At 37.3% G+C, this 19,957-nt stretch overlaps 1 protein-coding gene across 1 annotated transcript in view; it reads left to right on the top strand.

The window, feature by feature from the left end:
• Positions 1–14,683, top strand: part of COG6 (component of oligomeric golgi complex 6) — a 58,778-nt gene extending 44,095 nt beyond the window's left edge. Inside the window, exons 14-19 of the mRNA XM_064504903.1 lie at positions 1,221–1,352; positions 1,871–2,038; positions 3,988–4,095; positions 5,651–5,704; positions 7,579–7,658; positions 12,171–14,683. Of these exons, the coding sequence (XP_064360973.1) occupies positions 1,221–1,352; positions 1,871–2,038; positions 3,988–4,095; positions 5,651–5,704; positions 7,579–7,658; positions 12,171–12,318 (690 nt within the window). The 3' untranslated portion in view covers positions 12,319–14,683. The remainder of the gene's footprint in view (positions 1–1,220; positions 1,353–1,870; positions 2,039–3,987; positions 4,096–5,650; positions 5,705–7,578; positions 7,659–12,170) is intronic.
• Positions 14,684–19,957: the final 5,274 nt, after the last annotated feature.

Below are 19,957 nucleotides of genomic sequence, written 5' to 3'. Positions count from 1 at the left end.
AAGAGGTCTGCAGAAGTGCATATTGCCTTGCTTTGCTGCACCCAAATACTTTGAGTGAGACAGGCCAGTCCCAAGGCAGGGCAATCTTAGCTCTCCCTTATCCCTCTGGAAAGAGATTATGCCTTGAGGTACTCACATGCTCTGTATCCTCAGGGTCCCCTTACTCCCACATGATCCAGCCAGATCTGTATTTGGCCTGGGGCAGGCAGGAGACAGAGGAAAGAGGGAAAAGGAGGAACTGAGGCCAGCAAGCTTGATTCTGGTAGGGGACTGGAGGCAGCTGGAAACCAGTTTGGGGCTACATTGAGAAGAAGAAACTGCAACTACATTTGAACTGAAGTGCTTGGGGAAAATAATACACTAGGTTGTGTATTATATAAAGATTTTACAAATGATAAAGATTTACAAATGATATTTGCCTGTTACAAAGAAAGTCTAAAATATGTAATTCTCTGTTAAAAATAACAGACTTTTAGTCCATTTCGGGTACTTTACAACCTGACTCAGAGAGTCGTGTTCTTTTTTCTATGAACTTTACGAACTTTTATTCTTTCTGTTTTTCAAACATCTGTGATTCCTGTTTCTCATGTTTGAGATAGGCCTGCATTCCAATTCTTTCAGTATCATCACAGCTTATATAGGTGTACTTAGGCCAGTTAACTTGTGTACCGGTAATTGAAGGTACAGACTTCATACCAGTTGAGACTGTCGTGTGTATGACTGTGACTGCCTATTGTAGCTTTCACACTCAGTCACTCAGCACGACAATGGCTATGCAGCCTTATCAAGAAGCCATTCAGCTTCATCCAGCCATTGCGGCATAGCCTTGATATCCCAGAGCTCTGCCTGCACTAGGTTCTGGAGTGCTTATGGGAACTTCTGCTCAAGGTGGACTCAGTGGTGCCAGGCAACATGGCTGTTGTTTGGTACCTAATCTAAGAAACACGGAGTTGGAGTTTGTCTAGCTCTCTAGATTGTAAAATAGGCACAGTCCAAGTGGAAGGAGGAATTCGGTTTTACTTGTTTGTCTTTGAATGGGATGATTATGCTGGAAGTTGCAGGCAATTATTACCTGAAAAATACTAGATCTCCAGTGTCAGAGGCTGAAGTCCTTCTCTGCAACATGCGACTTCCCCGTTAGCTCCTTGTGTGTGTTAGGAGATTGCATGTTGTTTGCTGCAAATGGGTTACAGAAAAAAGCAGATAATCTTGTTTCTTAGGTTGAACTCCCACCTCCGGATCTTGGCCCAAGCTCTGCACTAAATCAAACACTTAACTTGCTGCGGGAGGTTCTGGCATCTCACGACTCATCTGTTGTTCCTTTGGATGCCCGTCAAGCCGACTTTGTGCAGGTATAAGGATGTTTGACAGCTTAAAAAAAAAGTTAATCTTGGTACACAAAAGATGGGTGAAACATGAATCTTTTTTGTCTGCTGCCATTTTGGAGACTTTTCCCAAACCCCAGTTTTTAACATGAATAAGATGGTGACCAACAAAATGGATAATTACAGTACAGTGTAAGGTGCCAGTGTAACACGGTATCTAAATTCTATTATCCAATTATTACTCCATTAAGCGAATACTCCCTCAAGATTGCACAATTGCTAGTTATCTAATGTGGGTTACTCTTGCTCCTGCTAGGTTAAAATCTGTTCTTTTCAGGTTTTTACACTTTACCCATCACTAAGGTAGCTGATCACCTGCTGACAAATCCAGTAGAAAACTGCTTTCACAGTTGGAAGTTCTCATTTCTCTTTATTCTGCTTTGGGGAATAGATGCATGATAGAGACTGAATGAGCTTAGAAGCTTAATATGACATTTCTCCTCCTTCCCTTCCCCTTCCCCTTTTCTGTGTGTTTTCCATTTTAGGTTCTATCTTGTGTGCTAGATCCGTTATTACAGATGTGTACTATGTCTGCTAGTAATTTAGGCACAGCTGATATGGCAACCTTCATGGTAAATTCACTTTATATGATGAAGACTACTTTGGCTCTCTTTGAGTTCACTGACAAACGTCTAGAAATGTTGCAGTTTCAGGTAAGCATTAACAGCCCAAATAGAAAATGAACTTTTTCCTGATTTTGCAGACTGTAAGCTGTGAAATGAGCATACTTAAAATGTTCACTTTGCTTCAAGTCTAAATCAAGAAACTGCTAGGATGATAGGTGTTCTTACCTGGTATCGGTTGCAGTCAGAGCTGATGGGGCACAACATGTTTTATACTTCTATGTCTTTAAACAATAAAAAAGAACTGATTAGAAGATGGGATGTTTTTGTTTTTAGTTGTGGATAAACGCAAATCGGTGAAAATTTCTATTATTCTAATCATTCTAATACTCATCCACAAACTGTATGAGATGAAGCAAATGAAAGTTGAAAGCTCTTAATAGTCAAATGACTGACTATACTCCATCATAAGAGGGTGTTAATATTAGAATATAGCATAAATTAACTATTTCAGCGTTCCCTTCTTCCCTTCCCTTCTCCTTTGTTTATTGGTTTCACTTAACATGCCAGGATAATAGTTCATATTTGGTACTATTTTGAAATTGAAGTGTAGTTTATAAACCATTGACTTGGGAAGATTTAGGCACTGCCTATTTATAGGTTTGCTACATGAACATTTCTATAACACATCCCAGGAGAGCTTTTGAGGTTGGGGGACTTGGAAGAAGGTCACAACTACTTATTTGAAGGTGACAAATAAAGATCAGCATGAGCTGTCTTTTACCATCTACTTCTAATTAGAATTTCTAGTACCAGTTAGCTCTGACACAAAAAAGATCCCCCACCAGCTGTCTCTAGGGGGTCTCAAATCTCCACTATCACAGCTTTTTTTCCCACAGTAAATGTTGCAATCTATTTATTCTTCAAATAAGTGGTAGAACTGAAGATTGTACATTTTAACACCATTTGCTTTCTTCAGCCATTATACAAATACAGGAATAGACTGAAAAAAATCTTAAGATTATACATAAGTAGATTATTAAAGTGGAGTTAGAATAGTTTATTTAATAAGAACAATATTCTTCACAGAAAGAAAATTTGGGAAGGCATTTTAAATTAAAAAGGTGCATTTTTCTAAAGAATTCCAGGAAGTAAGAATGTGAACTCTTTAAAATATCAGATACATAACTCTTGCTAGAGTTTGATAAATTATAATTTTTTTCTTTTGCTTGAGGTAGAGAAATAAAACAAATGTGGGATAGTTACTGATAAAAATGAAGTAATAATGTGTATATTCCCAAATCTTTGAGAATACTCAAAGAAGATTGATGCAGCTGTGACTGGATTTATAGATGTCTCTGCAAAGTGAGGGTTATACTAAGAAGGTAAAATGTATTTATGAATATGATTAGAGGTGTTTTCTTTTATAAAAGACATTTTTGTAGGAAGCTAATTAAAGCAAAATTGAAAGCTGTAATTTCATTTTCTATTTTAGTAGGTCCTTTCAATTGAAGTTTTTTTCAAATACATGGTTATCAGTATTGAATTTAGAAGATCATGATTTAGTTTCAATTCTGTTTTCCTCATGAAAGACTGGGTTTTGTTGTTTTTGACAAAACTGCCATGCTGCTTTCAATATTTTCAGTAAGATTTGGTGATTTTTTTATCATATATTTTAAATGAATAAATGAACAAAGGAGCAGAAATAAAATGATATGGAAATATATAAGATTAGAGCTTTGTTTTTCTTAATTTTTAGGGTTGTTGATTTTGCAAATGCAAAATTTAGGCTATTTTATTAGCCACATGTGATAAGCGTTAACTGGTTTTTTTTCGCCTCTCATAATTTGAAATGTATAAATGAATGATAAAATAATTACACTGTATGTATTTGTGGTATTTCCTTGTTGGTTATCATTCTCCTTTTCTTCCTGTCTGTGTTTCTAAGATGATAGCTAAACCTTTTCTTTAACCCTGTAAATTGTTCTATTTTACATTTACATGCACATTTTAGAAACGTCTTATGCTTAAAATTTCAGATTGAAGCTCATTTAGATACACTCATAAATGAACAAGCTTCTTACGTGTTAACTAGAGCTGGCCTAAGTTACATATATAACACTGTGCAGCAACATAAACTGGAACAGGTAAGCTGATAAAACATATATCTTCAGGAGGTACTGCATATGTGCCAACTGTACCAATTTTGGCAGCAGTATTTTTGAAAAATAAGTTTCCTGTGAAAGCAAACAGTAATATCTGTTGATTTTTTTCATATGGACTACTAGCCAAAGGTACCTTGAAAGTACAGATTTCCCCTACATTTCCCCTACGTACAGCAAGCCAGGTAGGTTTGGAACACATCAGTCCTTCTGTGCAGCTGATCTGAGTACCGTCAGCAGGCTCCGTACACCACAGGCATTCTCTACACTCTCAGAATCACTGTATAGCTGGTTAATATGTCTCGAAACGTGTCCGAGTAAAGCTGGCTCTAAAACCCAAGTAGAAAATATGTATACCGCCTCCATGACATTTAGAACATATTGGAGCTACTATGCACACAGCATTCAGGTCTTTTTCATCACATGTGTTAACACCATGCACCAAATAGATTCCACGGATGCATTAGACAATTACTGATTTTTTTTTTCCTGTGGCAGATTAATATTAATGAGAAATCATAATGTCTTTGTTTATGTGTTTATTCATTGCTCTGGCTATTCTAGCCCCAAGACAATGAGATTATGAAAGTGACAATGTAAGATTTTTTAGAATAAGCTGAAAACTGGGATTCAGAGCTCCTGCTCTTTTACTTTTGTGAACCACAGTTCTTAGGATAAGTGTTCATACACCCCATGTCCTTCCCTTCGCCTATGGCTATGTCCTTTCGTGAACATAAAGTCAAAACTGACTAAAGTGAAGAAATACATTTCTGGAGAAAACAGTACTGTGTTGGAGAGCTTCATGTTTTTTCTTCAGCCAGCATTTTTGCATGAATTGCTCAAACTCAACAGAGATTTTTAAAGAGAACCATTTTAAATGTACTAGTTACCTGTTTACAAATTCCGCTTGGTTTCCTAGTCACAAGTCTACCTCCTATTCTAAAACCAATTTCATATTCTGCTGTAGACCAGGGCTGACTGCAGATTGTTTAATAGAATGTGGATAGACTTTCGGGAAGTATTTTCATTCAAATCTGTCAAGCTGCCTGGCTGCTGGGATGAGGTTGTTGCAGGATTTACTGTTGGGGTAGACAGCATGTATGCATTGTAATGCCAAGTAAGCAAAGAAAATTTATTTGCAAGTAGGCTTCATTTCTGCAGGTCCAGGAGTAGATGACTTAGAAGGAAATTGCCTTCTGTAATTCCCCAGTGCTAAAGGGATGTGGACAACTTTGCAGTTCAGTTATTGTCCCAGACCTTGTGGAAGGGTTTTTTTTCTGACCTTGTCAGTGGTAAAGGAAAAAGAAAAGAATCTGAAAGGACACATGAAGAACTCAGTATTGGCTATTTTTAATTTAAGGAAGTGGTGGAATACAAATGAATTGTTACAGCATTCCAGTATTGGTATGCTGATTCAATTTCTGAACATGTAAAATCCTGTTGGTTTCCTAAATAAGTAACTGGAATTACTGTAGAATTATTTCTTACCTTTTCCCGTATTTTAATAAGATTTTTTTTTCCTTCGACTGCTGATTCTTAGGGTCCTCTTTCAAATTTGCCAAGTCTGGATTCAGTGTCCTTGAAGGCTGCAATGGTAAGTGTTTTACAATTTCATATTGTGGTGTTACTGCTGTGACAAGGGAAAGAACACTAGTAACTGTATGACACAGTGGATACTCATCTAAATTCTTTAGCTCAAGTCGTTGGGTAGCAGAACCAACTAATCAATCATCCTCCTCAGTAATAGCTATATTACATGTCTGAGAATACCTTCTTCATTTATAGTAGTTTGACTGCTTCAAGTAATTAATATATATACATATATATATAAATTATTTATGAACTGATGGTAATAGAATATTAGTTTCTAAGCCTTGAGAAACAGAACTTCACTTACAAGAATGTTATCCTGTGAGTCACCGTAAATTGCATAAACTCTCTTATTTTCCTCATAGCTTTGTTTAATGTATACTTGTGTGAACACACTTTAACCAGGATGGAACCCAGTATGCTGAAAGTAAACCCATGTAAATTATAAGTGTGAGTCTAGTCAGTCTTCTTCCTAGGATTCTGATCATATGGAGAATTTACAGTCAGATTCACTGCCTTACAATTTAACTTGAAAAGTTTTCTCGGTCCCTGGCTTTTAAATTGCTCATATGTGCTCGGAAATGGTGTTCTCGTAAAGTCTTTACTTTTCTCTCAGCTAAAGCTCCACTGCATTCCAGATGTGGGCAGATAACCCTGAAAAGCTAAGTCATGAGAACTATTATCGACTTCACTGGTGATTTGTGCCCACTTCCTGCACATCTGAACAATGGTTGGACTTGGATTTTAGGTTTTACGAGCTTGAAAAGATTTGTCCAGTGAAGCAGAGCGGAAAGGTATCCTGCATGATGGCATTTGCCATCTTGCATGTCTCTTACTGAAATGAAGTTGGATAATAAGGAATACAGGAACTACAGGTCCAGGAGGAGAGCTGAGCTGGAAGGAGTCCAGTTCTAGCACCAAGCTGGAAGTGAGTCAGCACTGAACTGCTAGAGTCGTTGAACCGTTGAATAAATTAGTGTGGAAGGCTCAAAGTAGGCTTGCTTAGATGTTAGTTTCCTAGGGCCTTGTCTTGTTGAGTATTTCCAAGGTTGGGGATTACGCAGATTTTCTGATTAATATGTTCAGTGCTCGACAACACTCTTGGTGAGAATTTTTCCTTTAATATCTAATCAGAATTTTCCTTAGTGTAACTTCTATCAGTTGTTCCTCATGTTTTCACTACGCATCTCTGGGAAGCATCTGGCTCCATCTTCTCTATAATCACCTAGTAGATAGTAGAAGACAGTAGTGACATTATTCCATTGTGTTTTCTTCTCTAAAACTACCAGAATCAAAGCACTGCAGTATTTTCTCCTCCCCCATATAATGTAGTATAAGGAAGCCTAGGAATAACCCAGGGAGCCTGAACTAGGTCCCATGGTCTCGTTCTTCCCAATTTAAGTCCTCATTGGATTATTAACCAGTGCCCCTGAACTCTCAGTAAGAAGTAACGTCTAATTTGGGCAGGCTAGGTTGCTATCTGGAGGCTGATGTGTTCCCTTTGCACTGAATAGACTAGGTCTGATTTTCAAGGATGCAAACATATATCCACAAGATGCACAGAAAACTTAGACAGCAGGTTAAAGACACTGAATTGTCATTATTTACACCCTCCACATATACTCCTGAGGATCAGAAACTTAAAATTTTGGTGATGTAAGTATTGAAGACACCTGGTTTGGACTAAGTTCTGCCTTAAATATTTTTATAATGTGTTAGGTACTATCTTAAATACCTAAAAACAGAAAATTCCATCAAATGAGAAGGTGCAATTTTAATGTAATTGCTTTTCAGAGATCTGTATTTTTTTATCTATCTTCATATACCAGCAAGTTTTTAGTATGCTGATCTCATATTCTCTTTTTTTTCTGCCCATAGGCTCAGTTTGATCGCTATCTGTCTGCTCCAGATAGTCTATTAATGTCCCAGCTGAATTTCCTTCTGAGTGCCACTGTGAAGTAAGTTATCTTAACCCTGAATTTCTATTATGCTTGTATAATAGTCAGAAAGATGAACTTGATTAGGTTTTAGTGGATCATGATAGAGAATTCAAGTTATCAGCTGTAATCACATTTGCCTTGGCCTTCAGGTCACAATTCAGTTTGTTTTGCCTGTCCTCCTTTTGAACAAGCAGTTAAGAATATGTAATTCTGTAACTTTGTGAAGTTGTTACTCCCGATTTAACGGACACTATCAAAATAAATTGCATTCATCTCTTTTGAACATATTCTACTGTGTTGGCATTGTTTTTCGTCAACTTAGTTGTAAATTGTTTTAGAACTATTTTACAAGCCTTCCAAAGAGAGATGAAATTTGTAATTCTCCACTCAAGTTTTCTTTTATCCCCACTGCTACATCGTCTAGAATTTTTCTACTTTGTTGTCTTCTACTGTAGAATATTGACATTCTTGTCTCATCAAATATTGAGCTGAGATTACTTTGCTTTTCACATAATATGGTTTTTTTTTAATGATTTCTACTTTGAAGTGTGGAAGCGAGGACTTTGTTATGTGTCACTTCTCTTGTTGTATGAATATATTCTAAAATATGACAAATAAGGGCCAACTGAACCCTAAAGCTAGGAAAGATGCCAAGAATTTCTTTCCAATTAAATATGAACCGTATGAAGTCATTTTGTAGTACTTAAATTCAGAAAATTATATGCTGCACTGATCAAAAAGTTTTCTTGACATTATTTTTCATGCTTTTGTGAAGAATATGCGTTATATAACATATGAAAAATTGTGACTAGTACATCATATTTTTGACATAATGCTACAATGTTTGGAGTCTCATTATTACTGTCTGTCCTGCAGTGTCATAAGAAAGCACTTTTTCACTGTGAGGGTGGTTGAACACTGGCGCAGGTTGCACAATGTATGCACCTCTTATCTATCTGTGATTCGGATTCTATTTTCTAGACTCTCCGTGTGCCAGTTTTCAGTTAACTGTTTGATCTTGGCACAAATACATTGTTTTAATCTGCTTAATTAAAATTTTTGAAATATATAGGCATGGCCTGAATAACAGGACAGATGTCATCTGTGGGGGAGGGCTGGAAGTCCAAACACCAATTTCTGTTTTCAATACTGTCAGTCCGTGGAGTGATATTAGATAAACCAGTTAAGCTTGCTTTGCAGAAGTGCTGAGCACTTGCAACTTCTATCATAGTTGCGTGGTCCGCATATAATGATAGTCTGAAAATGAAGTCATTAAACAGTCTACTATCTGAAGTAAGAAGATTGTTATCCAAGCACTGTCTGAAAGTTTTTTCAGATGTGTGGTAGTTACTTAAGTGATTATTTGTTGGCCTAGGCAACCTAATGCCTGAGATCATACACAGTATAGTTCACTGAAGTCCTCAGGAACCAAATAAGTAATGATCTAAATGTTCATTATTTGACCCTATTTTTATTATTTTAAGATATTAAGTTATTTTTTCACTTAAAGGGTTTTTATTCACCTTAGTTGTTCTCATTATCTTGTCTTGACTTGTTGAACTGAACAGTCAGTTGAAGTTTCAAACTTATCTATATTGAAAAAATACAAGCCCAGGGACCTGTTAATAATCTTAGCACAGAAATATATATGCTAGCATTAAGCTGATCCGCAAACCAGTATCACTTTTTAGTATGTTACTGTAGATCCAGAACACAAGCATATTTCAACTTGGATTTTCCTCATCCGCAAACAGTTTCATGCCATAAGCCCAGTGCTTCCTTAGCCTCAAGTCTATCACTGAAGAAATGACTGTGGCAAGATGTTGTTTCTTCTCAGCTGTTTGTTGGATCTCTCTGGTGAGGTTACTGTTCCCACAGCTCAGCCGGCAGAACTAGCTCTGTTGTATGAGAGTTATTCTTCTACTCCAGTAGGTATCAACCAGATGAGCTTAAAGAATAATGTAAACGAAGCATTTGAAATTCTACTTCTAAGTGTCAAGCTATTAAACGTGAATTTTAACTCTTGGTCTTTTTCTTAATGTAGGTCTATTTAAAAATCATAGTAACAGTAAATGTATTTTGAAAGCCTCAATTTTTCACTGCTAACACAGAAGCAATTTTTTAGAGATATGCTACCATAAAGACTCAGGCACACAGTGAAATTACTTAGGCTTAATAATTCAGATGTCAGATGAACCAAAATAAACTGGTTATGTATGCACTTATAGCCTTATCCCATTTATGAGGTTTTTAAACCTCTCTTACTGCAGTTTAAGCTGAATTCATGCTATCTTGCAACAGTGGGAAGCCGGGAGGTGAGTGGGGAGCCTATATGAGGACCATTACCATAGCCACTACAGCCTGGCTGATACACAGTAATTTATTGACTGCTGTAACTCAATGCTATAGCTCAGCTTCTGCACAGAATTGAAAATAAAAACTCTGTTAGTCCCTTAGGAATCAGATGTGTAGCTTTAAACACAAGGAATCTTGTTGAAGTCAAGATACATATTTACTTAGGTGCATACTTGTGGAATCGGGGTCTTAGCATTTTCTTTTTACATGTAGTAAATTGGGAAATTACTGAATTTTGCATAAATTCATGGAAAACATTGAACAAGTACTGTAATGTCAATCTCTTGTTATAGTAGTTCAGATTTTCAACTTAGTTTTACAGAGGTTTGGTGTCATTTTTGAAGACGTATCCTCTAAGTCACGTAGTTGTGATTCACTCTTCCAGCTATTGAGCTGGAAGGAAGCAGTTCTTTGATTCTTAAAATCAGACCATGTGCTTCTGGTAAGGGACTAGTGTATTTTTTACACAGTGAAAACTCACTGGTAAAATAATACAGGCTTTATGATCATGAAGAACATTCCCTTCAATATTTGCTAGTGCATGCTGTTGTCTTTCAAATTCCTTTGCTCATTTAGAAAGTTTTAAGCTATTCATGTATGTGGTTGTTGGTCTCATAAAGAAAGCTTTTTTCATTTGTGTTGGATCACAGAAACTGAATGCTGAAATCACTTACTATTTTTAGAAAGTGTTGCAGTTTGTGTTAGTGATAAATTGTATCATGTTGTTATGGCAACTGAAATCCTAATGTGGTGATTAATGACACTGATATTATTCGATGGAAAGACTCAGTTGATGCTGTTCAGCTTTCTGGAACATTTTACAAAACTTTTTCTTTCAGTTTAGTAGTATTCTGTGTAATACAGTTAGTGAGCTTTATACAAATTTCATTGTGCAATGTTTTCCTAAAACATTTTCATGTTACGTACTTCAGCGATTTCAGATTGTGCTCAGAGGCAGTTGTTTACCTGAAAACCTTGAATGTATTTCCCATATAACAGTGTTTCTAGATTTGCTATTATAAGGCCAGTTTACTTGCAAGTATTCTAAGTAATCTAGAAATACAGACACTTGATCATGTTTATCCAAAGGCTGGATACTTGGCATTGGAATAAAATGTAATTTTTGTCTCTTAATCTTCTCTATCATATTTTCCATTTCTTAATATTCCTGAAAACAGAGTTCTACACACTTGGTATTTGAGATTCCATTAACTTGTCAATTCCCACTCAGTATGCTCAACAACTGGGAAATTCGGCACTGATTTTAGTGGACGCAGTTTGGGTGATTTTGTTTCTTTGCTGCATATTATTCAATTCAGCAGTGCTGAATTGGAATTTGTACCTCAGTTTCTCCTGATGGTCTATTTGCACAGGTTTGGCTGTATAATAGTTGTAACTACTGCTTCTGATAGATAAAAATGCATCTGCAACTATAAACATATTGCCATGGGGATTAAAGCAAACTGATTCAAAAAAGTAAAAAAAAAATATTAGTTTGTCTTCAAAAAATAATAAACTTTTCTGTGAACGTTAGCATCAGATCTCTGTACATTGTTACTCATTTTGATCCGTAAGAATAGCAGGATACAGACTTTATAGCATTGTTTGTCAAAGACCATAGTAACTTTTAAATCTCTGACCACTATCACCTTGAGCTTTTCCTGTTCCTTGACAGACTGTGGAATCATATGATGTCAAGATAATATGGATAGAATACATTTGCTGGTAGATTAAAAAATATATATATATCTACAGAGGACAGCCAGCAGCCCCAGGAGGTAGAAAGTAGAGCAGTAAGATTATCATTCTGTTAAACAGTGCGAGAGAATATAGATGACAAAATATTGTATACAAATTAAATGTAGTTCTTTTTCCATCCTTTGCCATTTTTTCATGATGGCAGAAATAAAGAATCTAATTTCTTAGTTATCGAGATCATATATGTGAGTTTATGTATGTACAATACAAAGAGAGGGAAGAGCCTTCTTTTACTGTAAAACTTTAAGTTATTTTCACAGTTGAAGTATAAGGACTTTTTAATAACTGACACAGTGTTGCTGTCAGTGACAGTGACATTTTTCCATTTCTTGCATTTTTATTTTATATTTAATTTCTTGCGTGTAGTATAATTATACTCCCTACAATTTGCAATTACGTTTTTGTTTTGTTTTCTAGAGAGCAGATAATAAAACAGTCAACGGAACTGGTCTGCAGAGCTTACAGTGAGTTATATGCAGCTGTGATGAACCCCTCAAATGAATATAAGGATCCAGAAACCATACTACACAGAACTCCTCATCAAGTTCAGACACTCCTTTCATAGTCTTGCTTCCCCCAGAATTATCAGAATCTATAATACTGTATTTGTTCAGTGTTTGCATTATGGTATTTTTCTGTATTGAGTTTTGAGTTGTAACTATACAGTTAAAATATGTAGGAATGCAGTTTTGCTTACTCTGCTTGACAGAAGTCTAGTCTTTCCTGTGTCTTTGAATACTTTCTATAGGCCAGAAAATAGAATATAAATTAAAAATTATTTTAATGTGTTCCTCTAATGGACACGGACCTTGAAAGTATGCAATCTCTTTGAAAAAGGGGGTAAAGGAGAAAGAAGCTTTTGCCTTGCTGTACATAATCCTTTCAACTAGGGGTTGAACCTCACCATTTTTTTTTTTTTGCTCTCAGCCTATCATCAATAAACACTGATACTGTATAATTTTAATACAACTGATGCACTTTTGAATGTCTTGAGTTACATCAATATTACAACCCATAAATCATTTTAGAATATTTGATGCCATTTTTGAAATCCTGTTCATTAAATTATTGAGGCAAAATTTGTGTGCTTTCTCTGGGGTTTTTGATCCATTATCTGTGTTGCTGGTTCTGATACTTTCTGTAAGAAAAAGAAATATTTGAATTGCATGCATGTGCATAATCTGGAACTTAATGTTTTAAGTAATACTTTTATAATTTTGCTGTACTGGGAAGGATTTTGTTTTAGTGCAGTTCCTCTGCAGGAATCCTTGTATCAACTGAAACTTGCAGATAGAACTCTTAAGGTTGGGTCCAATAACAGTGTAGGTTTGGAAGGTGATTTGCACAGCAGTATGGCCATTCCTCCTTCACACGTCCATGTTCTTTGTTTTGGTTTTTAAGTACAGAAAAAGTTCAGTTGCTTTAGCACAAGCATTTATTCAGTTAATAACATACTGAGGTTTTAATGGTTTACACGTCTGCAGTGGTGCTCCTAAAAATTACAATTAGGTGCAACCGTGGCAGCCATAGGTTGTTCTGGGGACTGTGGGGAGAGCTAGGGTATGTAGTTGTGCCTGGCTGATATGTGGTGAGCAATGAGTGAAGGTTTGGTTTCTTCCCTCCTTCAGTACAAAGTTGAACATGGTCTTTCTAGAAACTAATTATATAGAGAGTTGTAATTCAGGGGACCTTTCCTTCCAGTAAAAGAGTAAAATATGTAATGAGTAGGACGCTTGTTCTCTGTCATGCCTCATGATAATTTTTGTACATTTCTTAAAGGAAACTTAGTCTTCTTTCGGGGAAGTCTTTTAATCCAGAAGACTTCAGGAAAGAAAGAGTTAGTATAAGGAGTTTGGTTTTGGTTGTTTTTTTAAAGGAGAGTTTAGAGGAACTCTTTCCTTGGGAGGAGTTAACTTTTTTTCTGTTTTCTCTGAGTTGTGTGGGTATCACACTGAGAGTTATTACAGTTGCTGGAGTTGACACTCATATTAGCTGTTGCATATTTATGTATGTTAAGGGGGGAGATGAGCAGTCATTCATATTGAATCAGTTATATTTAAATCTAAGATGGATGTTTTTATTAACAATAATATTCCCCATATAAAGTATATACTTAGTGGCAGCCAAATCTGCAGTTCAGTGAATGTTTGCAAAAGAGCAAGGAGTAGAGAAAAGCAGCAGCAATACATTTTCATCTCTTGGAAAACTCATTACACAAGTCATATCCAGTGCGCTCAGAAATCAGCTTTGGTAGTAACCACTCTAAAGCAGTATCTCCCTTTTTAATGGGCATAATTTGTTGGTATAATATAAATAAGATTTGAAAATGTAAGTGTCCCTGGAGTTCTTGGGTCAGATATAAATTCTTTTATAAATCGGAATGTTATGTTTGGAGTTATTCCATTTAGAACCTCCAAATTTATTAGACAAAAAATTTAGGAAGCTTAGAAGAGCTCCAGTGGAAAATTATGCTCTCCTAGTAGGTAAGGCACTTTAAATGATTCAGACTTTGCATTATTGTAGTAAATATTCAGAAGGCTATTTTTTTTTGTTTAATAAAGTTAATACTGCTTAATGTGCTTACAATTATTATCTAATATGTGAAAATTACATCACTTGTGAAAGGGTTATAGATTAGCTTATTGTTAACATACTCATAAAAGAGAACTTTTTCCTCAAATTACAAATGAACCTGTCTCCAATAATCAGTCAGTAGTTTGCATGACAATTCATAAAAAAATTGTTTCCTGTCTTTAAGTCCATTTAGAGATTTATCCATGACTTTATCTTCTCCTCTTATTAATAATACAAAAGCTATAAAAGTTGTAGCTTATTAGAATCAATCACTTATTTTGGTCTCTGCAATGGAAGTAAATGACAAAGGGTCACACATGAGAAAATATGTCAATAAAAGCTTTTGATTTGCTGGCTTCTGTCTCCCATGTTATTTCCTATGCCTGCCTTCCTATGAGGAGGAAGGAAACAGTGATGAGATTTTTGACTTGCCATTTCTAGTTTGGCATTTCTGACATCTTTATTTTATAAATACCCTGGATTTCCACACTGGGAAGAATGAAGCTGCAGTCGTCAAATTTGATGGATGGATGGATGACCTGTAAATGCTGTAGCAGAGTGGATCATTTCAGGCATCAGTACTGGTTCCGTATTCAGATTACTTATCATAGATCTGACTTGAGCATCACAGTGCATAAAGAGATGCTCACTGGCTGGGCTGTTACTCGGCACATCTGCCGTTGATCCTTAGATACTTTATGTGGAGGGATGTGCCTCCAAAGGGCGAATCCATTATCCTATGCTGAGCAGCAATACGAATGCAGCCAGCCTACTGGAAAACTGAGTAAAGACGCATTTGAATACTACTTCCAGTATGTAGTGCTCTGTGTTTGGGACTTGGTCTGAGTCTAATTCTGAGAGTAGATAACTAAAGGACCTCTTCTCGCGTAGCTGTCTGATACAAAGAGCACTTTCCTGGGAGGTGGGAGAGCTCGGTTTTGGGCTAAAGGAGTTTCTCTGACATCTGCCTTGTTCCTGGAGAACATCCTAACCCCTGGGCTGTGGTGTACCCTGAGATGAGGCAGCTCTCTTGAATTAAACAGCTGTGCAGAAATTGATGCAAAATACAGGAGACAAGGGATAGTATAAGCAAGGAAGAGTTTGGCTCTGGTCTGTACATGAGGGCTCTCCTGAGGACTAATGTCTAGACCTTCTCCAGTGGATGGTCTCACCTGCAGAAGTATTCAGCCAACAGTAAGCTATAGAGTTGAGTCCGAGGTAGATCCAAGGGTTGTTAATCAATACAAGTGACAATGCCTTTATGTTCAATCTTGTATATAGAATTTTCTCCTTCCCTATCCCTATCTTTATAAATATACACACTATCAGAAAAAAACAAAATATAAAAGTTGTTTTAATTATAGCAAGTGCATAGAAGTCCAGTCACTGATTTTTTTCTAATGTAGAAAAAGACAAAAGAGAGTTTGGAAAGGTGATAATACATTTCTTTTGTAGCCTTTCAGAGTTCTTCTCCCTGTTCTGTGATTTATGACTCTAGGTCTGCATTCTGTCTCTTCATAGACTCAGATGTAATTTTACTAAAGTTTTTGAAATAAGTGTTGGGGGAGGGAAATACTTTCAAAACCACTAAACTTTTCCATTCATTTTAAAAACTCCAGCTGTTCTTTAATCCCTTTGCTTGCCTTGCTGAGTCACTTTCCAGTGAACCCAGGGGGTGGGAAGGCTATAAAATTTTGAAAAGTAAATGAAGGGGTTAGACTTATTTCCATGACTAAAATACACCCTTGTTAGAAGCAACACAGACATGGGTGTGGGTTTGTTTGAAATCTACTGCCACCTGCTTCTGAGGGAAAAATTCAGGAAAAGAACCATTTGCTTATGATGAGTGCAGTAATCCAAAACAGCCGGGGTTAGGGCAAGATGCCGTAAATTGATGCTAAATTGGAGTTATGTTTAAACAGTTTGGAGAATTTTTAAAAAGCAGATTAGAAGAAACTGACAGTGGAACTAAAAGGCGTGTGATAAACTTAACTCTTTCACATACTGGCTTTGCTGCTTAAAAAACTTACAGAACCTCGCTATGCTTTTTTCCCCAGTGCTCTCAAAACACCTCACGAACTAAACTTCAAGACAATCCTGCAATTGCTTTACCCAGTCTGCCTTTTGGATAACTTAAACTATAATGAGATTCTTTGAGTCACGCAGTGACATACGAAGCTGAATTTGTAACCAGTTTTTTTTCCTGAAAGAATTTTTAAAAATTGGAAGTGAATGTAACGTAAACTTGGGTATTTGTCCCATACGAGAGAAAATCTCCATATTCCTTCATATGGAATTAGAGGCACTAGATTTTTTTTTACACTGACTTTTTGCTCCCGTTTAAAATGAAAACCCAAATTTTCTGTGGAATGGATGTACCCTGATGCTATATGTTGATGGGTCACCCCAGAGCTATGTGTCTTAGATATCCTCAGGAGTTTTTGCTATTGAATAGCTGTAGCTCTGAAGCCTGAGTTCCTGGGTCATCTTGTGTTTCCATCAACCCACCAAGAGACTGTGAAGGGGCTGGAAGCTTGTACAGCCAAGACTAACAAAACCAGAGGTCTCCCCAGTGGCCCACTGCATGGGTGACTGGCAAGAGGCCAGGTTGGCATTAGCAGAATCAAACTACTTCCTCAGAAAGTTTCATTTTAACAACTCTAAATCTGAACCTTTTTTCAATTAATCTGAATGTTTCCAACCAGCTGTCACTGACATTTGTGACATTCTTCCATTCTTCCAAACCATTTCTTCCTTTTTTATAAACTCAGATTCTGCAAAGTGTCCCAGTTCAGGAGAGGACTTTTGAGGTCATTTTCCAGAGAAGCCAAGTGGAATGCAACCTTTTTTTAAATGTGAGCATATGCTCCTATGTTGTACTGCATTTGCTGCCCATCTAGCCTTTGCCCTGACTGCCAGGTTGGGGCTCAAGTGGGTATGTTCACTCTAGCCTGGTGTATAGTGGTTGCCAAATATTCAACAGGTGGAGTTATCTCATCACACAAAGGTGGTCTCCTGATTTACCCAGCTATTTACATTCTCAGGTAGTGAGTCACTCTATGTAGAGGCTGTGTGGGAGATATGAAGTAAAATCAAGACATTCCTTACTTCTTTGATCCTTGATTGACTGTTCAACATGTCAAGGATAATGTGGTTCAATTTTCAGTAATCTGCCAAATCCTCTAACACAAAGCTATGGAAAGACTTATGTGCAAAGGAGCCCTTTACACCTGAAAATGTGCACTTACTCATAGATGCATTAAGCTCTAAATCAGGGTATGGCCCACTCATGCTACAGTTGTCACACCGGACATAGCGTACAATGGAAAGATGAACCACAAAGGCTTTAAAAAAAAAAAAAGTTTATTTTGACTACCTTGCTTTAGCAGTAAGAAAACCCTCATCAAGCAAGATATGGCTTAAAGAAGTTTGATATATTACTGTAGAGTGGCTGATGAAAAAAAATCTGTTGCGTGTTTCACACTGAGACAATGACGCTTTCATTTGCTGCCTAGTTCACAGATGTGGTATTGTCAAATTGCAGGAAAATGCCTGGCAGACTGTATCATTGACTATATTTAGTGAGAAAAAAAATTCAGAACACACTATTTATAGAACCCACATAAATAAGCACAGAGTTCTTATCAGCCAAAGATAACATTAGTCGTGATTTATCAAAGTAATCTTTATTTTATGGAAAATGGATAATAGAGTGTAATTTAATTCTTTGTGAATGTAATGTGTATTTCAAAGGATTCTTGTTTGTCAATAAAACCATTTGTTGTACTTGTTAAACTAATTAGTCTTGTTGCTGTTGCTTAGGATGGAATAAAAATGCCCATTAATGAAAATGTGGAGCAGAAGACGGGTTCTAAAGTTTGTAAAATATTTTGTATCCCTTGCAAGCCAGTATTCAGATCAAAACAGGTTTTGTGGTTTTTTAGCTGCAAGCCTAATTGAGTTTGTACACGTAATATATTTTCCTATTTAATTCCAAAATGGATTACCCCCAAAATTCAGCCCATCTCTGGGCAGGTCAACTGCTGGGCAGATCAGGGGCTTCTCTTACTTGCTTGCCAGTAGCATCGGCTCACATGTTCGTGCTCCCCAGACAGAGCCTGACTCCCGTGCCAAGCGCAGGCAGGAAGGGTGACTTTCCTGGCCGCTTCTCACTGCTCTTTGCATTTTTTCCACCATATGCAAACACATTCCAGGAGTCATGGAGAAGGCTAAAGGGGAAGAAAACAGAGCTGCCTCAGTGCTTCCTGCATCAGTCCCTGGCTGTCCCCACACGTCCGTTCAGCAAGAGCAGGTTTTGTCGGGGCAGAGCACCCGGCTCGCCTGCTGAAGCCGTGTGGAGTCCTGGCTCTACGAAAGGCGCTGGCAGCGGTGCCAGTCTGGATAGGCAGGACATGAGCTCATTCACTGGATCTGAAGTTGACCTTGAAAGAACAGAGTCAGAAATGGATAGAAGTCAGAAGAGGACACATTTTTTTAGTGTTTTTAGTGTCCTTGTTTGTAGTTTAGCAGCCTTGTGAACTTTTAGTAGGAGACTATGAATGATTTTCAGAAGATGACTCCCCACTTAAAAGACTGGCTAAGCTCTTAAAGGTCCTTCTCCCTTAGAAATGGCTCAGTAAGTACCCTCAGAACTTAGTTAAGGCAATGTTATGGAGCATATCCTTAAAGAAGGGCCTTGTTCCTAATGCCTCTACCAGCTCTGATGAGCATCCCAGTTCTGTGGTTATTTTTATACCCTCCACTGTAGAAACTGTCCAGAGGCAACATTTGTAATGCTGAATTACTGCATACAAAAGTTTTGCAGATCCTCAAATCTCCTGGACAGAAAGATAAGGAAAAGCCTCAATCATGCTTCCCACTCCCATGGCCCCATTGGGAGAGATAATGGAGCAGATTCTGCTTTCTCCAGACCTTCCATCCTTGCTCTAGAGACACTTGCATAGAGACTTCTCCCCTGGTTAAGAAAGTGTTTCTGCTGTTGCTGTTACCTGCTGTCCTGAATGCATGAGTCGAAAGGTTCAAAGGCAAGTCAGCTTATGGTAGGGTTGTTCATCTGCTTGTTAGCTGAAAAGAAAGAATATGCAAATCACCAGACAAGCTACTTGGTTTATGTATATGAAAACTGTCTTCACTTCAATAAATGTTAAGTCAGAAATTTGAATGGCATGTCTGGCCATTCTGCCTTTGGGTTAGGTAGCCCTACTGCTCCATACCAAAATACGATGGGAGCATCAAACATTTATGCCTATACAGATCCATCCTACCTGTGTCTCAAAGAGAAACCTGGTGCATCAAATCTGGCACTCCAGTCTGCAACACTAAATCACACTGCAGGGTTCTTTATGGCAGCCCTGCTAATGCTTTGAGGAGGAGCTGATGTGCCCCACCAGTTTCCAGGTGACCCAAGCAGAGACAGGTGCTCCCCAGGGCTTCAACTTCAACAATTCTATCACCTGTTTCAGGAAAGGATACCTCAAATGCTAGATTGCCTTGCCAGCTAACACAAGGGTTTTTTCAGCTAACTGGTACTACACAGGAGAGTCCTGCTTCAAGTCAAGCCTTGTCAGAAAAAGCAAACAACCTCTACAAAGAGCCACACTGGGATTTTC

This window comes from Dromaius novaehollandiae, chromosome 1 (genome assembly GCF_036370855.1).
Source record: "Dromaius novaehollandiae isolate bDroNov1 chromosome 1, bDroNov1.hap1, whole genome shotgun sequence".
In the NCBI taxonomy this organism is placed as follows: Eukaryota; Metazoa; Chordata; class Aves; order Casuariiformes; family Dromaiidae; genus Dromaius; species Dromaius novaehollandiae.
Note: the sequence above shows the minus strand (reverse complement) of the source record. Positions and strands in the feature narration are given on the sequence as shown.